General features: G+C 52.4%; 4 protein-coding genes across 13 annotated transcripts in view; 2 read left to right on the top strand and 2 right to left on the bottom strand.

The window, feature by feature from the left end:
• Nucleotides 1-7,291, bottom strand: part of GRIN1 (glutamate ionotropic receptor NMDA type subunit 1) — a 38,634-nt gene extending 31,343 nt beyond the window's left edge. For 5 of the 10 annotated variants that reach the window (XR_015695493.1, XR_015695492.1, XR_015695494.1 and 2 more), the window contains exons 1-2: nucleotides 6,622-7,287; nucleotides 500-634 (exon numbers count right to left, since the gene is read on the bottom strand). Coding sequence is in view for 6 of the 10 variants with exons in the window: in XM_087704808.1 (XP_087560934.1) it covers nucleotides 500-634; nucleotides 6,622-6,870 (384 nt within the window). In the remaining 4 variants the exon portion in view is untranslated. Of the gene's footprint in view, nucleotides 1-499; nucleotides 635-6,621 lie in introns of all 10 variants that reach the window. The other 5 variants (XR_015695491.1, XM_087704812.1, XM_087704811.1 and 2 more) reach the window with 4 other exon arrangements.
• LOC106548819 (cholesterol 7-desaturase nvd) overlaps nucleotides 1-21,800 on the top strand; it is a 30,128-nt gene extending 8,328 nt beyond the window's left edge. The window contains exons 2-7 of the mRNA XM_087704814.1: nucleotides 17,439-17,627; nucleotides 18,163-18,341; nucleotides 18,801-18,926; nucleotides 19,394-19,513; nucleotides 19,727-19,903; nucleotides 20,413-21,800. Of these exons, the coding sequence (XP_087560940.1) occupies nucleotides 18,213-18,341; nucleotides 18,801-18,926; nucleotides 19,394-19,513; nucleotides 19,727-19,903; nucleotides 20,413-20,574 (714 nt within the window). The 5' untranslated portion in view covers nucleotides 17,439-17,627; nucleotides 18,163-18,212 and the 3' untranslated portion in view covers nucleotides 20,575-21,800. The remainder of the gene's footprint in view (nucleotides 1-17,438; nucleotides 17,628-18,162; nucleotides 18,342-18,800; nucleotides 18,927-19,393; nucleotides 19,514-19,726; nucleotides 19,904-20,412) is intronic.
• Nucleotides 20,850-24,529, bottom strand: POLE3 (DNA polymerase epsilon 3, accessory subunit). Its single transcript, XM_014066295.2, has 4 exons — nucleotides 24,267-24,529; nucleotides 24,059-24,144; nucleotides 23,022-23,140; nucleotides 20,850-22,376 (listed from the first exon to the last, which is right to left on the bottom strand). The coding sequence occupies exons 1-4, from the start codon at nucleotides 24,330-24,332 to the stop codon at nucleotides 22,144-22,146; spliced, it is 504 nt and encodes a 167-aa protein (XP_013921770.2). The 5' UTR covers nucleotides 24,333-24,529; the 3' UTR covers nucleotides 20,850-22,143.
• Nucleotides 24,530-24,809: 280 nt separating this feature from the next.
• The window catches only part of LOC106548826 (regulator of G protein signaling 3), a 47,874-nt gene continuing 46,689 nt past the window's right edge, over nucleotides 24,810-25,994 (top strand). Inside the window, exon 1 of the mRNA XM_087704805.1 lies at nucleotides 24,810-25,858. Coding sequence (XP_087560931.1) covers nucleotides 25,549-25,858 — 310 coding nt within the window. The 5' untranslated portion in view covers nucleotides 24,810-25,548. The remainder of the gene's footprint in view (nucleotides 25,859-25,994) is intronic.

The raw sequence follows: 25,994 nt of genomic DNA, 5'->3' as shown, positions 1-25,994 counted from the left end.
ATCTATACTTATATATTTAATATTTTCTTTTCTGTTTTCCCCTGCTTCCCCCCCTTCCATGTAATAGTGCACCATCTGGGTTCTATATATTCCCCCTACTTTCTTTTCTAGTTTCCTTTCTCTAGCCAATCATAAAATCTTCCATATTGTCTTCCCTATTCTGAGTGCTAGGAACAGGGAAGTAATCTGCATGTCTAAAAGACAGCAGCCAAGATGACAGAGGGATTGGAAGGAAAAGAAAAACGTATAGGAAAAAGTTGGTAGCACCACCAATATATTTATCCTGGAGAAGGGAAGTCGATGGTTGTCTTCAAGTATCTTAAGGAATGTTGTGCAAAAAAGAGCTGAGAATTGTTCCAGAGGATGGACAAGAAACAAGGAACTTAAATTAAAAGGAACACGAGAAAGGAGGGGATATTTTACCTCTCCCCATAATATACGCACACTAGTATTAGCAGTACATGAAAACAACCAGTCATGAAAATAATGATTTTGTTACCTTATCTGAATATATGGACATGCGAGTGGTCAGCCCAAGGACAGGAATCCGATAGAACCCAGCTGTGTAAGACACCGGTGTTGGGGTCAAGTGGTCATTTGGAGCTGGCGGGTGGCTCACTAAGATGGCATAAACCTGTAAGGATACAGCACAACGACAGTGGTTCACACATGGGACCCCGTCTCTGCCCCGGAAACAACCGGTGCTTCTAATGCTAGTAGTTGGACTCGTGAAACGGACAGCGGCCTCCAGAACTGTGAATAGGTCCGGGCAATTATGTTCTTCAAGCAGGCTTCTGTCTGGCTCTATTACCTCTCTGTTACAAAAAGGAGCAAATGTTCTATATTGTTCTCTGTTACCCCAAACTTTAAAAAAATGTGCTTTCAAAATGCCACAGAAAGCATTACCCATTTGTCAGCTCTTGTTTGAAACAGAGAAAGAAAATGCTTTATTTTTTTTTAAAGAGAGGAGATACTTTGCGAGGCTGCACAGTTGAAATTGAATTGAATTGAATTTTATTATTTGTATGCCGCCCTTCTCCGGGAGTGACTCAGGGCGGCGAACAACTCAAAAGGGGAAAAGGGGAACATAGAACAGAATACAAGTAATTAAAATAGGCAAGAATCACACAACCACATGTCGAGAGGGGAGGGGAACTCATCAACCCCAGGCCAGCCGGCAAAGCCAGGTTTTGACGGCTTTTCGGAAGGCCTGAAGAGAGGTGAGGTTCCGAATCCCTGTGGGGAGTTCGTTCCAGAGGGGCGGAGCTGCCACAGAGAAGGCCCTCCCCCGGGTAGTAGCCAGGTGGCACTGGCTGGTAGACGGAACCGGGAGGAGGCCGACCCTGTGTGATCTAACGGGTCTTTGGGAGGTAATTGGCAGTTCTGTCCACTGGCATTGGAACGAATGATGAGCATTGATAGGCAGGGGACTCACGTCAGGGGAGGGCTGGTGAGTCTCCGGAGACCTCCATGGAGCTGGTTTAGAGTTCTTAGAGTGATGGTGAACCTTTATTGCCTCAGGTGCCAGAAGTGCGTTTATGTGTGCCAACACCCATAATCCAATGCCCCCCCGCAGGCCCCACCCCCAACAATGCACGTACGACTCCTCCGTGCTCCCCTGCCCCCCCCCCGCGCTGGTGTGCACCCCCCCCCCCCGTTCTGGTGCTAGCAGGCCTCCCTGAAGCCTCCCGAGACCATCAATGGGACGCGTGGTGCTCCCTATTTCCCATTTTTTGGTCCCAGTTGGCTTCAGGGAGGCCTGCTAGCACCAAAACGGGGAGTGGCCCCCCGCACATCCGTGCGTGAGCCCCCCACCCCTGTGAATGCGCGTGTCTGACCCAAAACTCAGCTGGCTGGCGGGAGGCAATTAATATAAAATAAACCTGGGCGACAGCTCGCCTGCCCGCAGAGATGGCACCGCTTGCCCCCTTTGACACGTATGCTGTAGATTCGCCATTACGGGCTTAAAGGCTTAGTTTGGTCCTCTTCTTTTGAACCAGTTCGGCTCCCCCCCGCTGCTGACAGAGGATACAAGCCTGGGACTTGAGAAGGAAGGCTCAGTGTTTCTGAGCTGATACAGGTAGTCCTTGACTTATACGAGTTCTTTTAGTGGACGTTCAAACGGCACTGAAAAAAAGGGGGCTTATGACCATTTTTCACACTTATGACAGTTGCAGCGTCTCCCACGGTCACGTGGTTTGCATTCAATGCTTGACAACCGGTTCATACTTACGACGGTTGCAGTGTCCCGGGCTCACATGATTCTATTCTGCCATCTTCCGGCAAGCAAAGTCACAGATTCGTGTTATTAATTTAACAGCTGCGGTGATTCGCTTGACAAATGTGGCAAGGAAAGTCGCAACATCAGGCAAAACTGACCACACACTTCTCACTTAGCCACATAAATTCTGGGCTCAACTGGGGGTCGTAAGCCAAGGATGACCTGTATTTTTCTTAGTTAGCCGCTTACGAAAGGGTGACTCCTGAATGTCTCTTTTGGGAAGAACAGGTTGCATGTCTGAAATATCGTCGTTTTCTTTTTATTATGACGTTGCGATCCCATTCAAAGCTTTTTTTTTTTTTGTGCTTGGTCCTAGAGGCATTTGGGATTTTAAAATGTTATTTCAAACACTTCTTTGGCGGGAGTTTAGTGTTTATTGCAAATCAAGGAAACTGAGCGAATTCAGGGTCTGCGTTAGCAATAGCAATAGCAGTTAGACTTATATACCGCTTCATAGGGCTTTCAGCCCTCTCTAAGCCGTTTACAGAGTCGGCATATCGCCCCCACAGTCTGGGTCCTCATTTCACCCACCTCGGAAGGATGGAAGGCTGAGTCAACCTTGAGCCGGTGAGATTAGAACCGCTGAACTGCAGATAACAGTCAGCTGAAGTGGCCCGCAGTACTGCACTCTTAACCACTGCGCCACCTCGGCTCTTAGGGGAACACAGTCAAAATTGGCTTTAGCTGTGAAATTCACTTTCGTTAGCCTTCTATTATTGAAACACATCCGTATTTTTATTATCTCCTGGCATGATTTGGGAGATAAGTGTTGTCCTTGCAATAGAATTCTGGTGGCTGGTGGTAAAATCAACTTCACCAACTGGCCCTCATTGGACATTTTGGACATTAATTCCCAGGGCCAGCTGGAGTCGATGCTTCCTAGCCGGGTCAGCTTTCCGGAGGCTGTTTTGCTTTTGCTGACTTGCATGAATCTGTCCGAGGCATTCACAGGGTCAAGAGGAGTCCCCAGGGGTGGGTTTCTCGCCCCGTTCCAACCGGATCGGTTGGAACGAGGCCGGCGGCGTCCTCACGCACGCACGCGGCGCGCGCGTGCACGCACGCGGCGTCCTCACGCACGCGGCACGCGCATGCGTATTAGCGTCTGCGCGATGCTCCAGCTGCTCCTGGAGGATCGCGCAGGCATTCTGCGCATGTGTGGAAAGCGCGAAATTCAAAAAAAACGGGTAAGGAGCGGGCGCGGGTGTGCAGGCGCGCGCGGGGGGGGGGCTTCGCCGTTCCCGGAAGTTACTTACTTCCGGGTTCAGCGACCAACCGGATCGCAGGGACCGGTGCGAACCGGTTGAAACCCATCCCTGGGAGTCCCCCTCGGAAGAGGCAGGCTAGATAATATGATTTATTTAACTGCACATTTAGCACGGAAGTGTAATTTCTCCCCAAGGGCCGTTTCAGGTGGAAGAGTCAGTGGAGATTCTGTGAAAGAGAGGGAGGGGGTGGGGGGCAGTTGCAAGGGGGGGGGTGAGGGCTGCTTTGTCTTCTCTGGGGGAAAATTTGGCCCCAACCCAAAGGGGAAGGTTGTTCCTGTGGGTAACGGCTAGCAGCCCCCTTGATTTGCAATGGGCCGAATGAATAAATGCCTGCGGATTTTTTCTTTCTTTCTGCGATGTATCCCATCCAGCTTCCTTGGGGAACCAATTCTGAAAATAGTTCCCCAATTAGCATAATGCATCCATTAGGTTTAGGAACAACCCCCCCCTCTCCCCCGTGATGATCGAAATGACAGTCCGACCAAGTTAAACCACTGGTTTGTCCAGATATCAGGACTATAAGGAAAGCCCTTGGATCTGAGTCTTCGGATGGTGGAGGGAAATGGATGTCATGAAGAGCAATGACTCATTTTTCCAGTTCCCTGTAAAAAAGACGAGTGGGCTTTCTGCGCGGGGCCAAACCAGGTTGCCTCTGTGTGTGTGTGTGTGTGTGTGTGTGTGTGTGTTGGTGGCTGAGTGATGCTCAAGCCTTCGCCAAAGGGAGTGCATGCTGCATTCGTAAGGGCTTTTGCAAAACCTCCCGCTTCTTCCTGGTGCCGTGGGGAAGTCCGAAGCATTGCCTTCCCTGCCTGCTCCCTTCCTGCCCTTCCTGTGCCCTCCATCTGCCTTCCTCCCTTCACTCCAGGCCCGTCGCATCCACTCTTCTGACTGGGTGCCTGCGAGGAGCAGAAGAGGGGAGGTCTCCTGCTCCCACTCGTGTTTCCTAGCAACTGGCCTTCCCCAGGCATCCTGCCCAGAAGATGGGAAGGAAGGCAGAGGCAGCTCTGCTGATGGCCTTTTCCTTCAGGAATTTCTCTTCTCTTCAGGCCTCCCCAGGTTGGAAGCCTGTTCCGGGGGGGGGGGGGGGGCAAACTCTGCTCTGCTCCTTGTTTAGTCCCCCTGCCTATATGCTTCCGTAGTTTGTCTCACAGCCTTCCTGGAAACATATAAAGAATTTTCAAGTTGCTGGAATTGGATAGATCTAGTCCAGTGGTTCCCAATGTGGGGGCCATGTCCCATGGGGGGGGGCAGTTTGATTTTTAATGGGGGCAATTTGAACCTTGTTTAAACGAAGTTAATGGCCTTTTAGGCTGCCTAGACCTGAATAGAGTTCACTTTTTGAGTAAAGTAAAAAATCTATTGGGGGGGGGATCAGGATTTTAGAGATGCTTAGGTGGGACATGGCCAATAAAAAGTTTGGGAACCATTGGTCTAGTCTGATGAAAAGAAGGACCAGGGGAGACAGGATAGCAGTGTTCCAATATCTCAGGGGCTGCCCCAAAGAAGAGGGAGTCAAACTATTCTCCAAGGCACCTGAGGGCAGAACAAGAAGCAATGGATGGAAACTAATCAAGGAGAGAAGCATCTTAGAATTAAGGAGAAACTTCCTGACAGTTAGAAGGATTAGCCAGTGGAACAAGCCTCCAGAGATTGTGAATGCTCATCACTGGAAGTATTTAAGAAGATGTTGGATATCCATTTGTCTGAAGTGGTGTAGGGTTTCCTGCCTGAGCCAGGGGGTTGGGCTAGAAGATCTCCACGGTCCCTTCCAACTCGGTTATTCCATTCCATTCTATTCTATTCTATTTGTCCCTTTGCTGCTGTGTTTAGTGGTGAGGCGAGGAACTTCATTTCACCAGAACTGCTCCTTCTGAGCCTTTCTAGATATCTAGCTTGTCATATCCTTGGTGGAGTCCTCCTGCTCTTTCTGCTTCATGGCCTTGAGTTGGATCCTGGCTCCACTCTGCTAAGTCTCTTCTGGGCTCTCTGGAAGGGCCTTTCCTGGCCCACTGAATGGATTTCTTGACGGGTTACAAGCTAGCTCAGGGCTTGTGAAAGTAAAGTGAAAAAGACGAGATGCAGAGTGGATTCTGGGAGGCTGGTTGGGACACCCTGAAATTCAAGGCAGGCAGGCCATCCGGTTAATCTTTTCTCTTCTGCTGTTTTTGGGCTGGGGGGGAGCTTCCAAGAATTGCACCCAATTGGCTCCCCCCTCTTTCCCCATTGCCTGCCTCTTCCTTGGCTCTTGCGCAGAAAGGAGAACAAACAGCAAAGGGGGAGGGGGAGCAAGTGTGCTTGTGGGGAGAGTTGCCCGAGGACGGTTACCCGGATTTAGGTCCCCCTCGTTCTCTCTCGGGAGGAGGCTTATTGGCCTCGAGGGCGCATTTCGTGTGCCCTTAATTTTTAATCCAGTGTTGAGTTTCTAGACTCCATTTCCTAAAAGAGGAAACCGTTCACCTGTAAACCTGCAAGGGGTGTGCGCTGTGCAGGTGTGGTTTTGTGAGAAAGCTCGTGTTTGTGCCCACAGAAGTCCAGCTGCGTTGTGCGAGTTATGCCCACCGGGGTTTAAGAACGCAGGGTTCTTGAGCCTTTTTGGTTGGGGTGGGGGGGGGGCTTGCTCCCGAGTGATGCCACACAGCAACCGGGGGTGGCAGGCAAAGCGGTTCTCCCTTCCCATTCGACGGTTTCCCTGCCATTTCAGTCCCCTCAGCCTTCCAAGAGCCGCCCCCAAATGCACGCACGTTCTCGTGCCTGTGTCCGCCTTGGCGCATTAAGTGAGATTCTCTCCCCCTCCCCACCAGTTTCCCCCTATTATGCTCACACAGCTCTCTCTGGGGTGGGGCAGAGGAGGAGGGAAGGGGGCTTAGGGATGCTTTCTGGAAAGGGTCCCGGCTTTGCCACCCCCTCCGCCCCCGCTCCTTGGCTCCTAAGGCTCCGAGGCGTTTCTCTGCCCGCCTGGGGAACATGAGGGAGGGGCGGATTCCTGCGGGGAGCGGTGCGGGGGGGAGAGAAAGGGGCAGGCGAGAGGCGGGAGGGTGGTCCCAGCCCTGGGAGTGGGACTGGACCCGCGCCTACCTGGCTGGAGATGAGGTCCTCGCAGACGGAGAGAGCCATCTGGATGGCGTTGGGCTTGTGGGTGACGGAGGTGGCGTTCAGCTGGATCTTCCAGATGCCGTGCCGCTTGTTGGCCTGGCTGATGGCGTCGCGGAAGACCTGCTCGTGCTTCTTGGTGCTCAGCACGGCGCCGATGTTGATGATCTTGGGCTCGCAGCCCGCGCGGGCCACCGAGAACCAAACCAGCACGGCCAGCAGCAGCAGCCGCATGGCGCCCCGCGCCCCGGGCGAGCCGCTCTCCGCGGTGCTGAATTCCCCCCTGCGGTCGGTCGGGCGCTCAGCAGAGGCGCCCGGCGGCTCCGCCAACCTGCCACTGCGGCAGCCGCGGCACGTCGACTGGGGCGGGGGCGAGGGGGGCGAGCGAGGGAGGGAGGGGCCCCGGAAAGCCAGCCCCCGCCCGGCCAAACCCTCCGGCTCCCGAGGGAGCCCCCACCCCCACTTTCCGCGCCAGCGGCTTCTGGAAGATAGACCCCCCACCCACCCGCGCCTCCCCCGAATCTGAATAGAAGAAAAAGGAAGCGGGTGGGTAGTCACCTCGGGGCTTCTGCGAGGAAAGAGCCCCCTAAGGCGGCCGTCCTCTGCCCTCCCTTGGATGGAAGTGCATCATCCCTTTCTGCAGCTCCCCTCTCCCCCCACCCCCCAGCTCTCGTCAGCCCACCGACCCAAAAGCAGGTGACCTGGTTTTAGGCGAGGAGGAGATGCTTCGGCTGGTTGGGGTTGCAGCCCAACTGAAGGAAGGAAGGAGGGATCTAGAGGGAGGAGATAGGAAGGTGGGATGAATAGACTGGCTGTGGAGGAAGAAGAGGGAGAGGATCCAGTAAAGCCAAGGGAGATGGCAAGCAGGTGGACAGCTCACCAGTCGGTAGGAGGGGGCGGTTGGGGGGGGGGAGATTATTTCTTGACGTACCAGGCAGAAGAGCCGGGCAATTTGCGCACTTGTGCAGCTGGGAGCCAAGTGGAAAACGTAGGTCTCCTTCTTTTCCCGTGAGAAGGGACAGTGAACCCCCTTGAGGCTCTAAGCCCCCCCCCCCCGCTAAGGGGGAAAGGAGGCTTCCCTGCAGTGATAATATGCTGGGCAGGAGCGTCCTTGTCCCTGGTGGGCAGTACAGACCGGGCAGTGGTCCGAGTGTCTCTCCTGCAGACTGTGCAATGGGGCTTTCCTGATGCTGACCCCTTCAAGAGGCGCTGCGTAATTCCCCAAAACAGCAGAGCTATTCCTGGGCTGGCTGCTTGGGAGCCAGCCCAGGAATAGCTGTCAGACGCTCCTTCCTTCGTGCCTCTGAACGGGATGCCCTCTTGCTTCTGGGGGCAACAAATGCTGGATCCTTATTTATTCTCCCTTAAGACTTCCCGCATTTCCTCTTAAAAGCTTTTATTGCCACCAGCAAATTAAAGGTTTTGTGGAGAAGCAGAGAGGCAGGCAGGCATTCCTCCGCATAGAAAATGGCAAATGCTGCTAAAGTGATGGGTGGGAGTGAATACACACACACACACACACACGCACGCACTCACGCACGCACATATCACCCACATATCTCGATAAAGATTCCCCCTCCCCCCCCGCCTTGTTCAGAACAAAAGAACTGAGGGGTTTTTTTTGTCCAGAAGCCCCAGAATCCAGCAATGCAAACCAGTCTTGGTGACGTCTTTAAAAAGTGCACGTTGCTATAGAAACACTTCACTATGTTGGTGTCCCACATCTTCCAAATGTGCTTTGAGAGCAGGAGTGAATATAACAATAGCACTAAAGGAGACATGAGGGGTGTGTGTGTGGGGGGGGCACAAGCAAAACTTCTTGCTGCTTTGAAAGTGAGGGTACGAACAATTAGGGTCGGGGGGCTTTGCAATTCCCTCAGCAAAGGAGGCAGCCTCTGCCCAGGACAGTGTTTCTCAACCTTGGCTACTTGAAGATGTCTGGACTTCAACTCCCAGAATTCCCCAGCCAGCGAATGGGAGTTGAAGTCCAGACATCTTCAAGTGGCCAAGGTTGAGAAACACTGGCCCAGGACCTTCGCGGAAGCCAGCGAGATCCTCCGAGGAAGCGGGCAGAGGTGTGGGCTCGCTGGCTTTGCTTTTGCAAGCCTCGCGATCCATGCGAGACCCCCTCCTCTGGTAAAACCTGGCCGCGGGTCCCTGTGAAGCCCTTCCTGTCATCTGGGGGGGGGGTGTAACTCCCTCCCATTTAGAAAAAAAAACTGTTAACAGTAAGGAAAACATTTTGCCTGGGCTAGCCCTGAAATGCCAAGTGAGTCACTTCGCGGACCCACTTATGCCACACACGCAGGGGTCTGCAGGGGTCAGAGCCTGCTCCGAGGCTCCCTGAGTGGTCTGTATTGAGAGGCAGATTCGGTGGGAGATTCCCCCCCTCCATTTCTCCATTCTCCCCTCCTGTCTGGGTGGGGGGCAACAGGGAATACATCGTTTTCCAGGTTAATCCTCGTTGATTCCGTGGAGTCCCCTGGCTGGAGAGGGGCGGCTCCAGCTCAGCCGCTCAACCTTTCTCTGCAGAAACCAGGGGCGGCGAGGGGACCCCTTCGGGGACTGACAGGCCGCCTTTCCTGCCCTTCCCTTGACCGGAGCCTCTTTGGGGGTTTGTGGCCAACGGCCACCCCGTTTACTCCTGGCCTCCTTGGGCTGGACTGGCCGACGGAGCCCCTGCCGCGAGAGGGCCTGTGCTGCGCTCTGCTAGAGCCGCCAGTGGCAGAGAGTTCCACCGGCGCGTTTAGCCTGCAGGGACAAGGAGGAGGCGCTCGAGCTGTCCTTCCCTTGCCGCCCCGGGAGAAGCGGCTGAGTCGGGCCGCCCCTTGCCGGAGCTATAAGAGGTGCGAGGACGCGCTGCAGTCGGACACTTCAGGATGAGGCTAGTCGCGCTCCTAGTGGCCGTTGGAGCCGCCGCCTTCCTCCTGCCGCTGCCGCCCCTTTTGCTGCTGCTGCTGCTGCCGCTGCTGCTGCTGGGGGCCGCGGTGGGCGGCTGCGCGGCGTGGCTGGCGCTGCGGCCCAAGCGGCTGATTTGCTCGCTGGACCAGGTGGGCTACGTGCCCGAGCCCGGCTGGACCCACGCCCAGAGCGCCGCCCGGATGCGCAAGAACCGGCGTGCCGGCCAACTGTTGCCCTCCTATCCCAACGGCTGGTTCCGTCTCTTGCGCTCAGGCGAGCTGGCCCGCGGGGAGGTGCGCAACGTGGCTGCGCTGGGTGAGTGCTCCAGGGAGGAGGGAGGGAGGGAAGCGGGCAGGCGAGGTCCGGAATGCGGTAAACAAGCGCCCCTCCAAGCTCAATCCCTCCAAGACTGAGGGGCTCAGTTGCGCCCCTTCCTGGATCGGGATGCCCTGTGCACAGTCACTCACGCCCTCCTCCTTTCTCGCTTGGACTGCTGTAACCTTCTCTACATGGGGCTGCCCTTGAAGAGCACCTGGAGGCTTCAGCTGGTCCAGAGTGCGGCCATGGGGGTACCTAGGTGCTCCCATGTTACACCCCTTTTAGGCGGCCTGCACTGGTTGCCGGTTGTTTTCCGGGTGCGATTCAAGGTGTTATGATCTTTAAAGCGCTTCCTGGCTTAGGCCCAGGGTACCTGCGAAACCACCTACTGCCACCAGTAGCCTCCCACCATCCGATCCCACAGAGTTGGCCTCCTCAGGGTGCCGTCGGCCAGGCAGTGTAGGCCTAACCTAACCTCCAGGAGGCCGAATGTCCCACTCAGCTGAAAATGTGGGAAGGATGCCAGTGGGGGTAGTGGAGCAGATGCAGAACTAACCTAGCTCCGAGGATTGGGGGAGCTGCGCCCCTTAATGGGAAGATTGATCCCATCCCATCCCACACATTTTCCTGCCTTGAATCCGCTTGGCCTTTTAAACGACGCCGGTAGGTTTCTAGTCCCTTTGGTGTGTCCTAGAGACCAGGAGTTGGCAAGAAAGTTGGCAGAGGATGATGGACTGGCCACTGGGCTGTCTCACCCCAACTTGCTTCAAACAGTTTTTTTTTGGGGGGGGGAGTGGGGGGGGTGTAATAGAAGGCAGGGAGATTTTGTTTGCCACAAAGAGAGAAAGAGCCAATAGGTGAATAAAATAAACATCTGTGCAACAAGCCAAACTAATAACAAATTGGGCATAACCCATGAACGGAGAAACCTTACTTTTTCCAGCTTGCCACTGTAGTGTCGTGTGGATTGGGAAAAACAAATCTGATTTTCTCTTTGAGCTCTATTTTTTCAGCCTCTTGGCGGCCGCTGCTGCGCTCTTGAGTGCGTGGCTCCCTGGGCATCAATGCTTAGCTGGTTACCGATGGTATGCCATTGAATGAGTGCCAGCGTCCAGCGACCTAGATGGAGTTCCTCATTATCCCCGTCCTGGTTGTTCCTCCCCTTTTCAATTGAGGGCATCCACCTGGTGGGGATGGAATGGGTCCGTTTGGGGATTGCTCAAGACAAGGGATTACGCTGGGAGATTATGTTGGCTTGCACAAGATGGGGTCCTTTCCCAAGGCCAAGATGTTAGTAACCACAGTTTGCATAGAGTATGTGCATTCATTTAAGAAAGGTAGATCTTTTATCAGAGATCAAACTCTGGGCACCTCCTCCTCCTCCTCCTCCTCCTCCTCGTGTTCTCTACGTGCGCTTACTTAACTGGGGCTGGGTGAACTGAGGCTGTGCCAACGGGTGCTCTCATAAATATCACTCACGCACCCACCACACCCACCACCTCTTTTAAAGGGTTGCTTTTGTGGTGCAGGCAGTTCGGTTATTTTCTAGATTTCATAACAGGCCCTTCGCCCTGGACTGGAGGCAGTCCTCGACTTACAACAGTTCACTTAGTGACCAAAGTTACAATGGCACTGGAAAAAATTGACTTAGGATCGTTTCTCACAGTCAGGACCTATCTCGTGGCAATACGGGCGGCGAAATGTACGCATTTTGCCGCTCTTATTGCATCCGCTGAATTGCGCCCAGCCGCCTTGTTTAGAATAGCCCGCTCCCTCTTGAAAGGGAGGGATGCGGACGACCCTTTACAAGGTAGAGCTGAGGAATTTGTTCAGTTTCTAACGGATAAAGTCGCTCGGATTCGGACAGATCTGGACTCCAATTGCACGGTACCAGCCGAGGTACCGGGGGAAGGTCTTGAGCGAATTTTATGGAGCGAGTTTCAACTTGTCGCTTCTGAGGAAGTGGACAAGGCCATGGGAGCAGTGAGTGCCTCCACCTGTATACTGGACCCATGCCCCTCCTGGCTGGTCTCGACCAGCAGGGAAGTGACACGTGGCTGGATCCAGATGATAGTTAACACCTCTCTCCGGGAGGGGTCCTTCCCGCACCTCCTAAAGGATGCGGTGGTGAGACCCCTCCTGAAGAAACCATCTCTGGATCCAGCCATTTTGAGTAACTATCATCCAGTCTCCAACCTCCCCTTTGTTGGGAAGGTTGTTGAGAAAGTGGTGGCCTTTCAACTCTGACGGTCCTTGGATGAAACCGATTATCTGGATTCCTTTCAATCCGGTTTCAGGCCTGGCTACAGCACGGAAACTGCTTTGGTCGCGCTGATCGATGATCTTTGGCGAGCCAGGGATGGGGGTCACTCCTCTATCCTTGTGCTTCTTGACCTCTCAGCGGCCTTCGATACCATCGACCATGGTATCCTTCTGCGACGGTTGCGGGAGGTGGGAGTGGGAGGCACCGTCCTTCGGTGGTTCTCCTCCTACCTCTTGGACAGGTCGCACTCGGTGTTGGTCGGAGGGCAGAGATTGACCCCTAGGCCCCTCAATTATGGGGTGCCGCAGGGTTCAGTCCTGTCCCCCCTCCTATTTAACATCTACATGAAGCCGCTGGGTGAGATCATACGCTGGCACGGGATTAAATATCATCAATATGCGGACGATACACAATTGTATCTGTCCGCCCCGTGCCAACTCAGTGAAGCGGTAGAAGTGATGTGCCAGTGCCTGGAGGCTGTCGCGGTCTGGATGGGAACGAACAAGCTTGCGCTCAATCCCGACAAGACCGAGTGGCTATTGATGCTTCCTCCCAAAGATGGTCCAGCTATTCCATCTCTCAGCCTGGGGGGTGAAATTATACGCCCCTCAGAGAGGGTTCGCAATTTGGGAGTCCTCCTGGATCCACAGCTGACTCTAGAACACCATCTGTCGGCTGTGACCAGGGGGGCCTTTGCCCAGGTTCGCCTGGTGCACCAATTGCGACCCTATCTGGACTGGGAGGCCCTTCGGATAGTCACTCACGCCCTCGTCACCTCAAGACTGGACTACTGTAACATGCTCTACATGGGGCTGCCCTTGAAGAGTTTTCGAAGACTTCAGCTTGTCCAGAATGCAGCTGCCCGAGCGATTGTGGGTGCACCTCGGTACACCTACATTACACCTATCCTCCGCAAGCCGCACTGGCTGCCCATTGGTCTCCGGACTCGCTTCAAGGTGCTAGTCGTTACTTTTAAAGCCCTACATGGTATTGGACCTGGGTACTTGAGAGACCGCCTCCTGCCAGTCACCTCCCAAAGACCTATTAGATCCCACAGACTAGGCCTCCTCCGAATTCCATCTGCCAGCCAATGTCGGCTGGCGACTACTCGGAGGAGGGCCTTCTCTGTGGCTGCTCCAGCCCTCTGGAACGATCTCCCCGTGGAGATCCGAACCCTTACCACCCTTCCGGCCTTCCGCAAAGCAACTAAGACCTGGCTGTTCCGGCAGGCCTGGGGCTGTTGAACTTTCCAGCCCCCTTCGAGGTTATGGCTGTTGTTGTATTTTTAAATTTCTGTTTTCTATTTTTATTTTTGTACCCCCTCCCCTTCTGATTGTTAGCCGCCCTGAGTTTTCTGGGAATAGGGCGGCATACAAGTCAAATCAAATCAAATCAAATCAAATCAATGACCTGTGAAGCCTCCCCTTGGTCGCATGATCAAAATTCAGATGCTTGGCAACTGGTTCATACTTACGACCGTGGCAGAGCCCCAGGGCCATGGGATCCCCTTTTGCGACCTGACAAGCAACGGGGAAGCGAGATACACTTGACAACCGTGTCGTTAGCTTATCAACTGCAGTGATTCACTTAGCGACTGTAGCAGAGCAGGTCGTAAAATGGGGCAAAGCTCACTTTAAAAATGTCTCTCTTAACAGCAGAAATTTTGGCTCAGTTGTGGTGGTAAGTGCAGGACTTTTTATAAGTTACACGAACTAAGAAGAATTCCACCCCAACCCCAAATATATCCCCAAGGCTGAGGATATAGCATATGATAAGAGAAAAAGGTTCTACGTAAGAGTAGGGTGAGCCAGTTGAAACTTAAACGTTTAATCAGCCACTAATTCTTCTTTGGCTTGCTTTAACTTGCCCTTCAAAGAAGGGAAAAATCTCTTTCACCTGAGGCCTTGATGTGCTTCTTCACAAAGCACCTGCTTCATGCCATTCCTCTTGGCACTGGGCGGACGCTCAGAGATATGGTAATTTTTAATTTATTTCCTTTAAGTAACATCTTATCCTCCTTTGTTAGATTAATAAGGAAGGCTAACTCTTTTGTTATTTCTTTGTTTATATCATGCCTTTGTGTTCTGTCCCCCCTTCTCCGCTCGTTAACAGACGACAGGCAGACAAACGTAAAAGGAAAGAACTTTATCAGTCCTCGGCTCAGACTGGCTGCGAGCCCAAAAATAAATATAAATCAAGTCTCTGACAAGAATGCAAAACAAAACTCTTACAAAGCAATGCACTTCTCCAAGTGTCTCCTTGAATCAGGGTTACAGAAAGCAAATCACTTCTCCAAGTGTCTCTCAAATAAACCACGACCGGTGATCAATGAATGCATGAATGAACGTTGACTCCTGCAACCAGGGCGTGGCACCATCCGTCCTTTTATCCTCAGAAGATGCCACTAACGAGCCCCAGCTGCATTGTTAATCTTGCATCCCGAAAAGACTCACAGGAGACTTCTGCTGAGTCACAACACCTTTGTAAATAACTCAAGGCAGCAAACATACCTAATACTTTTTCCTCCCACAGCAGCCGCCCCTTGTGATGGGCTGGCCGAGAGAGAGAGAGAGCAATGGGCTCAGGGTCACCCAGCTGGCTTCCATGGCAAAGGCAGGACTAAAACTCACTGTCTCCTGGTTTCTAGCCCTTGACCAAACGAGTCCTCCCTCCCCATGATACAATGCAAGCACATTTTTAAGGGGATTAAAAAAAGACTCCCTTCCTGCACCACGACGAACATCTCTGGGATAGCTCAAATTTGCCTGCAGTTTATTTTTCTCTTACCCTACCAAAGTCATCCAGAAACCTGTTATGTTTTCTGATCCATCGCTTTACGTGCTATCAGATGTCACCGCACGAACTGCAGTAAGAGTTTGTGGCAAAAGCCACCATTGTTGTTCTGCTGGTCCCACTAAAGATGCTTTGGGACTCAGAGAAGGCCCATTGGTAGAGTTCATGTGACTCTGGAAATCAATGTTTGCCAACAACACTTAAAGAGCTTTTGGTCCTTCACTTCCTCTGGTTGATACCTTTGTTCTTCTCCATATACACCTCAAGATGGTGAATACACCAGGGTGTCAGCATTCCAAATACCATGTAGAATCAAATCAGAATCGAAGGCAAAACTATGCTTAAAGTTCCAATTTAATAAAGCAGGCATGTTGGCACATAGCTGTGGGATCCCAACTCTGGAAGTTACATCAGAATCCCACCCAGTTAAAAGTTCATGATCTCGTCCCCACACCCACAATCCATCACATGGTCCAATCTTCTCCTTCCACGCTGGCGTCCATGCCCAGCTTCTTCCGGTCAGGTGTGAAAGTGCGGAGACAAAGGATGACCTTGACTTCTAGCAAAGAATGAAAAACAATACATTCCAAAATCCTACTCCTTCTAATCCCGCCTCCCATTGACTATACTTAAAGAAACAGCATAATGAAATAAGAGAAAGTGTGGCAGGCCAAAATTCTAAAAGGAATATAAATGCAGGCCTGACAAAGGGCTTCTTCCGCTCCTGTTTTGCCCACAAGGACAGCCCTGGGAGTTGCGCCCCTTCCTGGATCGGGATGCTCTGTGCACATTCACTGGCCCCCTCCTCCTTTCTCGCCTGGACTACTGTAACACTCTCTACATGGGGCTGCCCTTGAAGAGCACCCGGAAGCTTCAACTGGTCCAGAATGCGGCTGCGCGGGTTGTCATGGGGGCACCCAGATACTACCATTTTACACCCCTTTTAGGCGGCCTGCACTGGTTGCCGGTTGTCTTCCGGGTGCGATTCAAGGTACTAATTATGACCTTTAAAGCGCTCCATGGCTTAGGCCCAGGGTACCTGCGAGACCACCTACTGCCACCAGTAGCCTCCCATCGTCCAGTGCGATCCCACAGAGTTGGTCTCCTCAGGGTGCCGCCGGCCAGACAGTGTCTACTGGTGACCCCCAGGGGGAGAGCCTTCTCTGTGGGAGCTCCTTCCCTCTGGAATGAGCTGCCCCCGGAGCTTCGTATAATCCCTGATCTCCGGTCCTTCCCACAACGTGCCCTAAAACGTTGGCTTTTCCAGCAAGCCAGCCTGGCCTGAACAAAACAAATCAAAGTATTGATTATTGTTAATTTTAATTTGAATTCTTAAAAAAAAAAGCGTCACTGTTAATTTTAATTGGGTTTGGGGATATCCTATTTAATTTCTTTTTAACTTTTGTAGTATGTGTTTCTTTTAATGTTGTAAGCGGGAGAAGGGCGGCATATAAATCAAATAAACCTCAACCTCAAACCTGGGAACTGAGTTGCGCCAAGAGAGAGTGGCTGGCCCAAAGTCACCCAGCCGGATCTCCTGCCTAAGGCAAGCCTCGCAGGGAGTTTTTACTAGGCCGGCACCTTCGCTAGGACACCAAACTGGCATAGTGATCTCTTTTGCCTCTTTCGTCAATTCGCAGAGCAAGCAAAGCGGGTTGGAAGCAGGAAAAAGCGAACGGCCCCTCCGCGCATTCTTCCTGTTGTTGTATTCGGGCTGGAATTGGGCTCTAGGAGTTAGCGCGTTTTCTTAGGTAGGGCAACCTGGGCTAAAAGTCCTGGAACTGTTAGCCTCTTCCTACTTGGCATCAGGTTGCCAGCCTCACGAACCGCTTGCTGTGGCTGAAGACTCTCTGAGAACCTGGCTCCTGGCAAAGAGCATGGCAACTCCCCAGGTGGACCCACCGCCAGTATTTCTCAGCCATCGAAGGCTCCTGGGACTCAGCCCTCCTCTCTAGAGGGCGAGGGTTGCAGTAGGCTGGAGGGTACACCTGGGAGTCTCAACTCCTACCTGGGCACAGGGGGCATCACCAAACCTTTTCTGCAGGAATTGGGACTCCTGGATCTTCTTCTGATAAGGGAGGCATGCCGTCTTTTTTTTTTTAATCTCCACGAAGGAGTCGGGAGGCCCGTTCATGTCCTTAAACAAGTGTGAAAAGTCCATTTCTGGTCTTGTGAGACTCAGTTCCCCACTCTGCAGTTGGAACTGGCTGCCCTGGGTCACGGGGAGAGATGGCTCCTCTCTTCCTCCAGTCCCCCTTGAGACTCCGGAGAGCCACTATCTGGGGCTGTCCTCCATGCACCAGCAGCAAATGCCTTTCCAGTTTGCCTGGGGGCTTCTCAGAGGAAACTTCTCCCCCTCCCCCATCCATGGACTATGGTACCCAGGCACCTCTTGTTAATTTTGTAAAGGATGAGCTCAGGGGTTAGCAAAACGGGCGCGATCCTGGCTTGCCTTGTGGAATAGATGCTGCACTATTCTGAGCACAGAAAGGAAAGCTTACTTCGATCGTTCTCTTCGCATGCCCAGGAGAACACTTTGCTGTGTTTCGAGGTTTGGATGGGGAAGCGCGTGTCCTGGACGCTTACTGCCCACACCTCGGCGCCAACCTTGCGATCGGTGGCCGTGTGGTGGACAACTGCATCGAGTGTCCCTTCCATGGCTGGATTTTTTCCGGAAAGGACGGGCGCTGCGTCCAGATCCCATATGCCAACAAAGGTGAGATGGGGGGGGGTTCTCTGTTTGGGCTGAGGGAGTTTAGGCCCGACTGGAGGTGACTGCCTTAAGAGGCCGTGGTGTTGCAACCAAGTTTCCCTGAGCATCACGGAGGGCCTTTGTCTGCTGGGGAGTGGGGGGGTGGGGGTGCTGCAGCTTCTCATTTTGACTCTCCAGGGGAAAAGTTGTCTCAGGCCTCAGGGGAGCCCTCCCTAGCAACAGGGGAACCAGGATTGATCACACACACACACCTAAATTCCTTCCTAAAAATGTAACTTGTGACAGACCTCCAAATTCCTGGGGCAATTTTATTATTTTTAAAGCATTCATAAATTGCTAAACCGTTTTGGTCCTCTTGTCAGTGTAGTCCCTGGGTCAAATAAATGAACTCTGGGGTTCGCGTTAGTTTGTATTCCCACTGATAATGGAAAATCTGACACTCCTGGGATGGCAAGTCCATCAACAGCACACACACACACACACACACACACCCCGGCCCCTGCTGCCCATTTACCTTCTTGTGCTCCGTGTCTTCCAGTGCCTGAATTTGCAACTACCAAAGTTTGGCCATCGTGTGAAGTGAACGACATGATCATGGTGTGGTACCACTGCGATGGCACGAGCCCAGCATGGCAAGTCACCGAGCAGGAAGGGGCATCATCCCCTGACTGGACCTTCCGGGCTGCCACGGAGCACTTTGTCAGCACGCACATCGAGGTAGTTTGCTCCGCTGATGGAAGTCCAGCGGCGGTGCCTTTTCAATCTGAACCCGGGTATTGGGGGGGGGGATTCAGGATGGGGTGGAATGCAGAGGGGGCCAGTTGTGGGGTTTGAAAGTTAGCTGGACTTCTTCCTTTGAGGGCTTTACATAGCAACTATCTGGAAAGAACAGCTGGGTGCCCAATGGGCCTTGTCACTTGGTTCTCAGCTAGAAACACCCATTGATTTGGAGTGCCTCTCTTGGTACTTGGGAAAAAGCGTGCTTCTGTTTTGTTTTTGTCCAAGAAAGGCCCAGGAGAATTTCAATTTTTTTTTCATTTTCCCTTTATTTGTATGCCGCCCTTTTCCCTGGGGCGACTCAGGGCGGCTCACAGTTCAGAAAAGGGGGGGGGGGGGAGGACAAACAATTTCTAACATAAAGAATGTTAGAATGTTTTTTTTCCCCCTCCCGGGCAGGAAGTTCCAGAGAATGCTGCTGATGTAGGCCACTTTACCTTCCTCCATAAACCATCGATCATGACTGGAAGTGACCTGCGCTTCACAGGCAATCACCGCTGGGCATTTTTCAAGCACACCTGGGAGGTAAGGCAACCGGCAACGGGTTCCAAATCCTGGTGGTCCGGTTCCCTCTGAGGAAGTCCCAAAGGCTGCACTTAAAGGTGAAGGCAAGAAGAGAGGGTTGAGTGGAGCTGCCTACGTCATGTCGGAAGGCCAACATTAAACACGTGCAAAAAGTTACTCAGTTACTAAGCGAAGCAGGGCAGGCACGGAGACCCTTCCCTGTCCCACTGGAAGGTATTCTGCATTGCCTTCAGTTGTCAACAGAGGTAGCTCTTCACCCTCCCGGAGGGCTTGCAACACCTATTGGGAGGGGGAGCATTTATCTTGGTCTCTTTCTGGCTCAAAAGTGTGTTTCCTCCGGCTCCAAGCGCTGGAAAGAAAGGAGGGTGTGTGTGCCAATTTGGGCTGTTTCTAAGCAGGGCTGGCGGGGTTTTTGGTGCCAAAGCAGCAGGGGCATTTCTACTCTCAGTGCAGCGCTTGCTCCCCAGGCGGAGTGGCAGCCCGAGCCGGAGCCCAACGGACACTGCTCAGTCCTGCTTCTGACGCACCACGTGCTGCTCTTTGGCAAACACATTGCCTGCCTCGATCTGCATGTTAAGGCCACACAGGTACGGAGATCCTCTCCACCCGGGGAGAGGGCGGCGTTTGTCCCAAGCCCAGGACTTAAGCATCGATCAATGGGATGCCTCTCCCAAAGAAAGCAAGGAAGGCAAGCCTACATGAGAGTCACTTTTGGTTTGTGGGGTGGTTCTTTGCTTAATCCCTGTCAGTTTGAAGGGAAAAACGGACTCCCTAACAGGATGGTTGTGTCCTCTGTTCAGGTTGGTCCTGGGATAGTTATGATGGCCCTGAGCCATGCCATCTTTGGCAAGGGGCTGATCGTTCAGTCCGTCACTCCTCTTGAGCCACTTCTGCAACACGTGGTCCACCAGATCTACTCCCCACGCAAGACACTCTCCCTCTTTGCCAAGCTGCTAATGTGGGCCGAGCAGATCCAGGTGAGAAGAGGTGCAGGTGGTGATCCTGGGGGGACAACCCGGTCCATGCGACCTCCTGGCCCCCTGGGGCTGTTGAGTGAGGGATGGGGGGTGCATCTATTTGGGGAGGGGGATGCCTGACAAGAGTCTAGGTAACTGCGTCCCAAATTCTTGGGCTTCCAACCTCCCTTTGGCAGAGACCACACCCATGTTTCTAGGGCTGCATTTTAGAGCAGAAATGCAGATCGCATCGTTTGCAGGACACGGGAGGGGCAAGTGGCTGCAGATCACCTGGCTAGACTGCTTGACTCAGTAAATAAAATAGGCTTTAAAAAGCAACTGCAAATTTGCAGCCTCTGTGGTGACTCGCTGAAGCCACCCTCTCCTTTCCCGAGGGCTGAACAAAGACACAAAGGGTGTCTTGCATTTTTTGGGATGTTCTTATATTGTTTCATGTACTTAAGCCAAGCGTTTTGCTCTTCTGCTGCTGCTTCCTGATCATTTGTCATCCGCTATTCCTCCTGAATCAGTTTGAGCGGGACCTGATGATCTGGAATAACAAGAAGTTCCTTCCCAATCCGCTCCTGGTGAAGGAAGATGCCGCCATCCTGAAGCACCGGCGCTGGTTCTCCCAGTTCTACAGCCAGAACAGCCGAAAACACAATGTCCAGGCGGGACAGCTGGATTGGTGATGGCCCCACTAGTCTTAAGGACCCCCCCAATACTACTACTCCACTTGCAGAGTCCACAAACTCTTGCGTGTGGGAGGAGGGAGGGGTGAATCTTGCTTTTGGGAGCAAAAGAGGTTCCTGGGCCAGAGGAGGGATGGGTGTGAATTTGGCTCATGTCGTACTCTGGAATCAGAGGTGACAACCTCTAGAAGCATCTGGAATAGTGTGCCCCCCCCCGCAGCTGTTTTTGCTGGTTCTCAGGATGGCAGTGGGCTTTTTTTTTACTTTTTTATCTCTTGACAACATTGCAAATATAAATTGTACCTGAGGTCTTGCTTTTTAGCCTCAAGTGCCTTTCCTAGCTTAAGGATCTTTTGCTCCACAATTGGAATAAAGACTAGAAATACAACCGCAGCAGGCAGGACAGACTGAAGAGATTTGCCGATGGGGGGAAAAAGCATCCAATAGCAAGTTAGACTTATATACCGCTTCATAGGGCTTTCAGCCCTCTCTAAGCGGTTTACAGAGTCAGCCTATTGCCCCCAACAACAATCCGGGTCCTCATTTTACCCACCTCGGAAGGATGGAAGGCTGAGTCAACCTTGAGCCGGTGAGATTTGAACAGCTGAACTGCTGAACGGCAGTCAGCTGAAGTAGCCTGCAGTGCTGCATTTAACCACTGCGCCACCTCGGCTCTAGAAGTCCAGAAGTCAGCATGGCATGATTTTCTAACCTGTCTTTTTTGCTGCACAAAAGGAACAGGAGCAATCCGGAGCAGCTTTTATCTCACTGCCCAGCTTGTTACAGAACGAAACAGGCAGAAATAAAATCCCTTCTGCTCAGCAGAACATAAATCAGTCAATGATCAGTGACACTATGGTTAATTGAAAATATGAATGCATATTATAAACCAATGGGAAGTCTTTGTTTCAATCTTCGCTTTGTCCCCTTAAAGATAGGTGATACTATAATACTTTAAAGACTCCTTGTTATTTGATAGATAATTATAAACTCAAGGAAATAAGGATTGTTACAAATGAACGAATATTAATGGTAATCTGAACATATAATGCTCAATGACAGTGAAACATTCAGTTATGTTTAATGTAAACCAGTGATGTTAAGTTTAAGAATTGATGCACAGAAACTTGTAACCAAACGACTTGATGAAATGGAGGAAAGTTGTTCTTTTTTCTTCTCTTGCTTTATTTTGTATGTGTTGTTTTGTTTAAAAAGAATTTTAAAAAGAGTGGAACTTTTTTCTGCAAATACAACTTTTAATTAAACCCTGTTCAATGAAGCGCCGAAGAAAAACACACACCGAGGGTGCGGAGAAAGTCTTTTAAAGCCAAAACCAGAGCATCCCCGGCACAAGGAAAGATAAGTGGTGCCCCTTTCAAGCAGCGTTCGCATGCCCAGAAAGAAGCCCCTGATGCCACGTCAGTCATATTTTCCAACTGGGGAGAGAAGGCAAGGAGTTTCCCTGAGGTGCCCCCAGAACCCGCAGAGCCATTTTCAGCACAAAAGGAGAGAGTTGTGTTTCCTTCCATTGGCTTTCTCCCCTCACTTCCCCACCACCCCCGCCACAACTCAGCTCTCCCCTTCTTCCTCTTCATTTGGCTGCTGCTCTTCCTCCTCCTCCTCCTCATTTGGCTGCTGTGCTTCCTCCTCCTCCTCTTCCTCCTCCTCCATCCTCTCTCCCTCCTCCTCATTTTCATCCCCTTCCCGATTCTTGTCAGGGTCCTCAGCATCTTCCTTCTTCTCTCTGTCCTTTTTCTTGAGCTCTGTCACTCCCCTTTTGCCCTTCTGCTCATTCCTGTAAGCTAGAAGACCAACACCAAGACACATAGCGTTAAACCAACTGTCGTATGCCACAGGAGACTGACGGGTGCTGTGCCCGCTGTTCAGCATGCCACTGAGCCAAAGTGACGCAAAGAAGAGCACAGCATGAGAGCCGTTCTTAGGGGACGGGGCAAAAATAGGATGCCTTGTTGCAGCTTCTGTGGAAGTGTGGCTTTGCAGAGCTCACCAATACCTCTGAAGAACTATGAGTGGATCCCTTGTGAGGGAAATTTAAAGACTAAAGAGCAAGTGGCATTCAGTGCTGAATCTTTTATTTCCAACCCATTTCATAACAATCATTTTCTTAAAGGAAAACAGCTTATCTCAAAACCCTGGAGTCAGTATTCCAGCAATGAAGCTGCCGGCTTGAGGCAGCAAACTTTCGAGCATGATAATTGTGGCAGGAAAAGTTTAATCTTTGCTTTTGATACCAAGTCATATTTTGGTGTATTGATATCTTTACTAATTTTGTTTCGGTTGAAAGATTTTTTTTAAACAAAAAGTGGCAAGTGTGTTTAGAACTGTGCTTTTGGCAAACTTTGAGCAGAGTTTTAAGTCTTAAAAGAAGGAAATGAAGGGGAGGGAGGGCCGAAGGGGAAGTCCAGATCCAAACCAGCTGCACTCACCTTCTAAGGATTCCTTGAGGGGCCCAACAAATCGCTGGAATTCCATCTCTTCCATAGCAGAAATGACGTCTCCGGCATTCAGCGTCTTCCTCTTCCCCTTCCTTGCAAAGTTATTGGCGCTGATTTTTTTAAAAGAAAAAGTAAAAAGCAAGTAAACATCCCCCATCACGGCTGAAAGTCCCCTACTTTTACGTTTCAGTAAAAACTAGATGGCAGGGGAAGTTAGGTTTGGCAGCTGCCAAGGTCTCAGCCCCAGCTGAAACCAACCCTTTTCTGCACACAAAACACAGAGGATCAACACCTACCCTTTTTAATTTTTTTTTGTTCTCTCACATACAATTTTAAGTATATACGTTCACATAATTGTTATTCTTCTTTACATTTGTCATTCTGATACATTTATTTAATAGGTAATCATTTAATTGTTTAATAGGTTGTAGTATATAGCTTGGGTTGCTTTATTTACCATCCCTTCCTCCTGTTGTAACACCTCCTTGTTTTCCCTTTCTTTTCTCCCTCCCTCCCTTCTCTACTTTCTTCCTTCCTCCTCTCCTTTCCCTTCCGTCTTCCCTTCCTCCTACTCTTCCTCCCCTCTCTCCTTCTTTTCCTCTCCCCTCCATCTTCCTCTCCTTTCTCTTCCTTCTTCCCTTCCCTTTCTCCTTCTCTTCCTTTCCCCTTCATCTTCCTCTCCTTTCCCTTCCTTCTTCCCTTTCTCCTACTCTTCCTCTCCCCTCCATCTTCCTCTCCTTTCCCTTCTTTCTTCCCTTCCCCTTCTTCTTCTCTTCCTCTCCCTTCCATCCTCCTCTCCTTACCTCTTCCTTCTCCCCCACTCTTCCTTCTCTCCTCCTTTTTCTCTCTTTTCTATTACTGTCTCTTTCAGATCTCAGTTTATGTCAAACATCTACTTTTTTATGACCCTCTTCCACTCTTTAAACCGGACACGTCCTTCTCTCCCGGCACAGCCAGCACTGTTGGGGGGCAGGAGGGATCCGGCCCAGGGGAGCCCCCAAAGGGGGGGAGGAAAGGCGGCGACTCACCAGGAGGTGGCGTAGAGGACGAAGACGCTGGCAGCCCGCGAGATGGCACTCCGCGCTTCCTTCGAGACGTTGACTCCGTCGGGGAGCTGAGGGGCGGGAAGCGGCTCGGCTGAAAGGCTCCGGCGGCCCAGCCATCCATCCCACCCACCGCCCCGGGCAGAGCCAGAGCCCGCTGCCTGGAAGGAGGCCGACCCTCCCGCCCGCTCACCGCCTCCTTGATGATCCGCGTGATGACCGCGTTGGGCAGGTTCAGGTCCTCCGGCCGCTCCGCCATCCCGCCCGCCTGCAGGTGAAAGGCGAATCTCCGCCCCGTTCGGCACCGCAGCGCCCCCGGCCTCCCTGCAGCCGCTCCGGCCTGGGCGAGATCGGGGCTCCCCAAAGGCTGCTCCGCCCGCCGCTCACCGCCGCGGAGCTCGAAAGGCGCGCGGAGGCAGACCAGTGGCCGTTGCCCCGCAGCCCAGCATGCACCACGCCCCGCCGGACACGCCCTCTAGGGAAGACTTCCGGAGGGAGGGAGGGAAGGAGGAGCCATTTGCGGGGCTGGCTTGGCCTGCTCCGCCCCCACTGCGGCTCAGAGCGGCCGAGGCGCCATTTGCGGGGCCATCGAAGCGCTCCGGAAGTCGCTCCCCCCCCGGCCCATATCCGGTGCCCGACTTCCGGCCGCAGTGCACCCCGGGAAACGAGGACCGCTTCTCGTTGCCATGGCGACGGCGCCCAGTTTACCTCAGGCAGGTGGGATGGCGGAGCGCCGCTTCTCCGCTCGCGGCGGACGGGCGTGGCGGAAAGGGGCCCCTGTCCAGCCCGAGCCGGGCCTTTGGGCGGAGGGCGGGCCGGGAGCTAGCCGAGTCCTCACGCCGGGAGAGGCGACTGTTTCGGAGGGTGTCCAGACGTGGCCTGGCCCAGGAGAAGCCTCAGAGCGGACCAGGCGTTTTCCCCTCGGGCTCTTTACGTTCTTCAGCCGCGCCCCGATCTTGCAGGCGGCCCGGGCACGTCCCTGCGGGCTTCTTGGCCAAGTTTCTCGGACTTGGTTTCCATTGGCGCCTTCCTGAGGCCGAGAAAGAGTGACTGGTCCAAGATCCCCAGGTTGACTTTGTCCCCGAGGCGAAGGAATAAGCCTGTCCTCCCTGTTTGTAGTCTGAAGCTTTCACCACGACTGGTCCTCCACTGGGACCACGGGCATAACAATAATGATTGTGATCATTGTCATTTATTCAGGATGCTCCTTCCAAGAAGCTAAAGTGGAAGAAGGGGTTTCACATCCACAGCCATGCTCTTAAGCAACATGTGCAATGATTTAGGTCGGGGTCTGCGAAGCTTCCTCCTCCCTTTGTATTCCGGTGCTGCAATTCATACCATAGGTTGAAAAGGCACCCACCAAGAGACCCGATCATAATCCCCCCTTTTTGCTGCCTTGCAGAAAGAGATACCCCTTGAGCATCCCCAAAGCCCAAAATGAACTTTGTGAGGAGTCGCCATCAACACTGGATTGTATGCAGAAGGAAAGAGCAACTGTGGTGGTTTTCAGAAGGAAGGGGGAATTTCTGAGCACTGATCTCACAATCCACTATTTGGAACAGTTGTTTCACTTTGTTTTGTTCTTCCTTGCACCACCTTGCAGAAAGTTGCTGACAGCAATGGGTATAGTCAATATCGGTGCTCAATGGGATGAAACCATTTGCAATATGATCGCTTGTCAGCATCCACCTTGCTGGGAATCTATGCGGAGAATCGAAAGTGGGCATCCTCACCTTTTGCTGAAGAACATAGTCAGACCTGGAAAAGATTCCCCAGCTTCTGAAGGTAAGAAGTGCTCTGTAGAAATTAGATGCCAGGCCACTAAAGCTGACTGGTAGGCAGTTGTTTCCATTCCTGGCCGTGGAATAAGAAAGAGCTATATAAAAAGGGGCACTGAAGTAAGCAAAAATGTACCTGAGGG

The sequence above is a fragment of the Thamnophis sirtalis genome, unplaced genomic scaffold (genome assembly GCF_051295495.1).
Source record: "Thamnophis sirtalis isolate CommonGarterSnake01/CBP01778 unplaced genomic scaffold, rThaSir2_p1.2 scaffold_2, whole genome shotgun sequence".
In the NCBI taxonomy this organism is placed as follows: domain Eukaryota; kingdom Metazoa; phylum Chordata; class Lepidosauria; order Squamata; family Natricidae; genus Thamnophis; species Thamnophis sirtalis.
The sequence above is the reverse complement of the archived record's forward strand: the minus strand, read 5'-3'. Positions and strand labels throughout refer to the sequence as shown.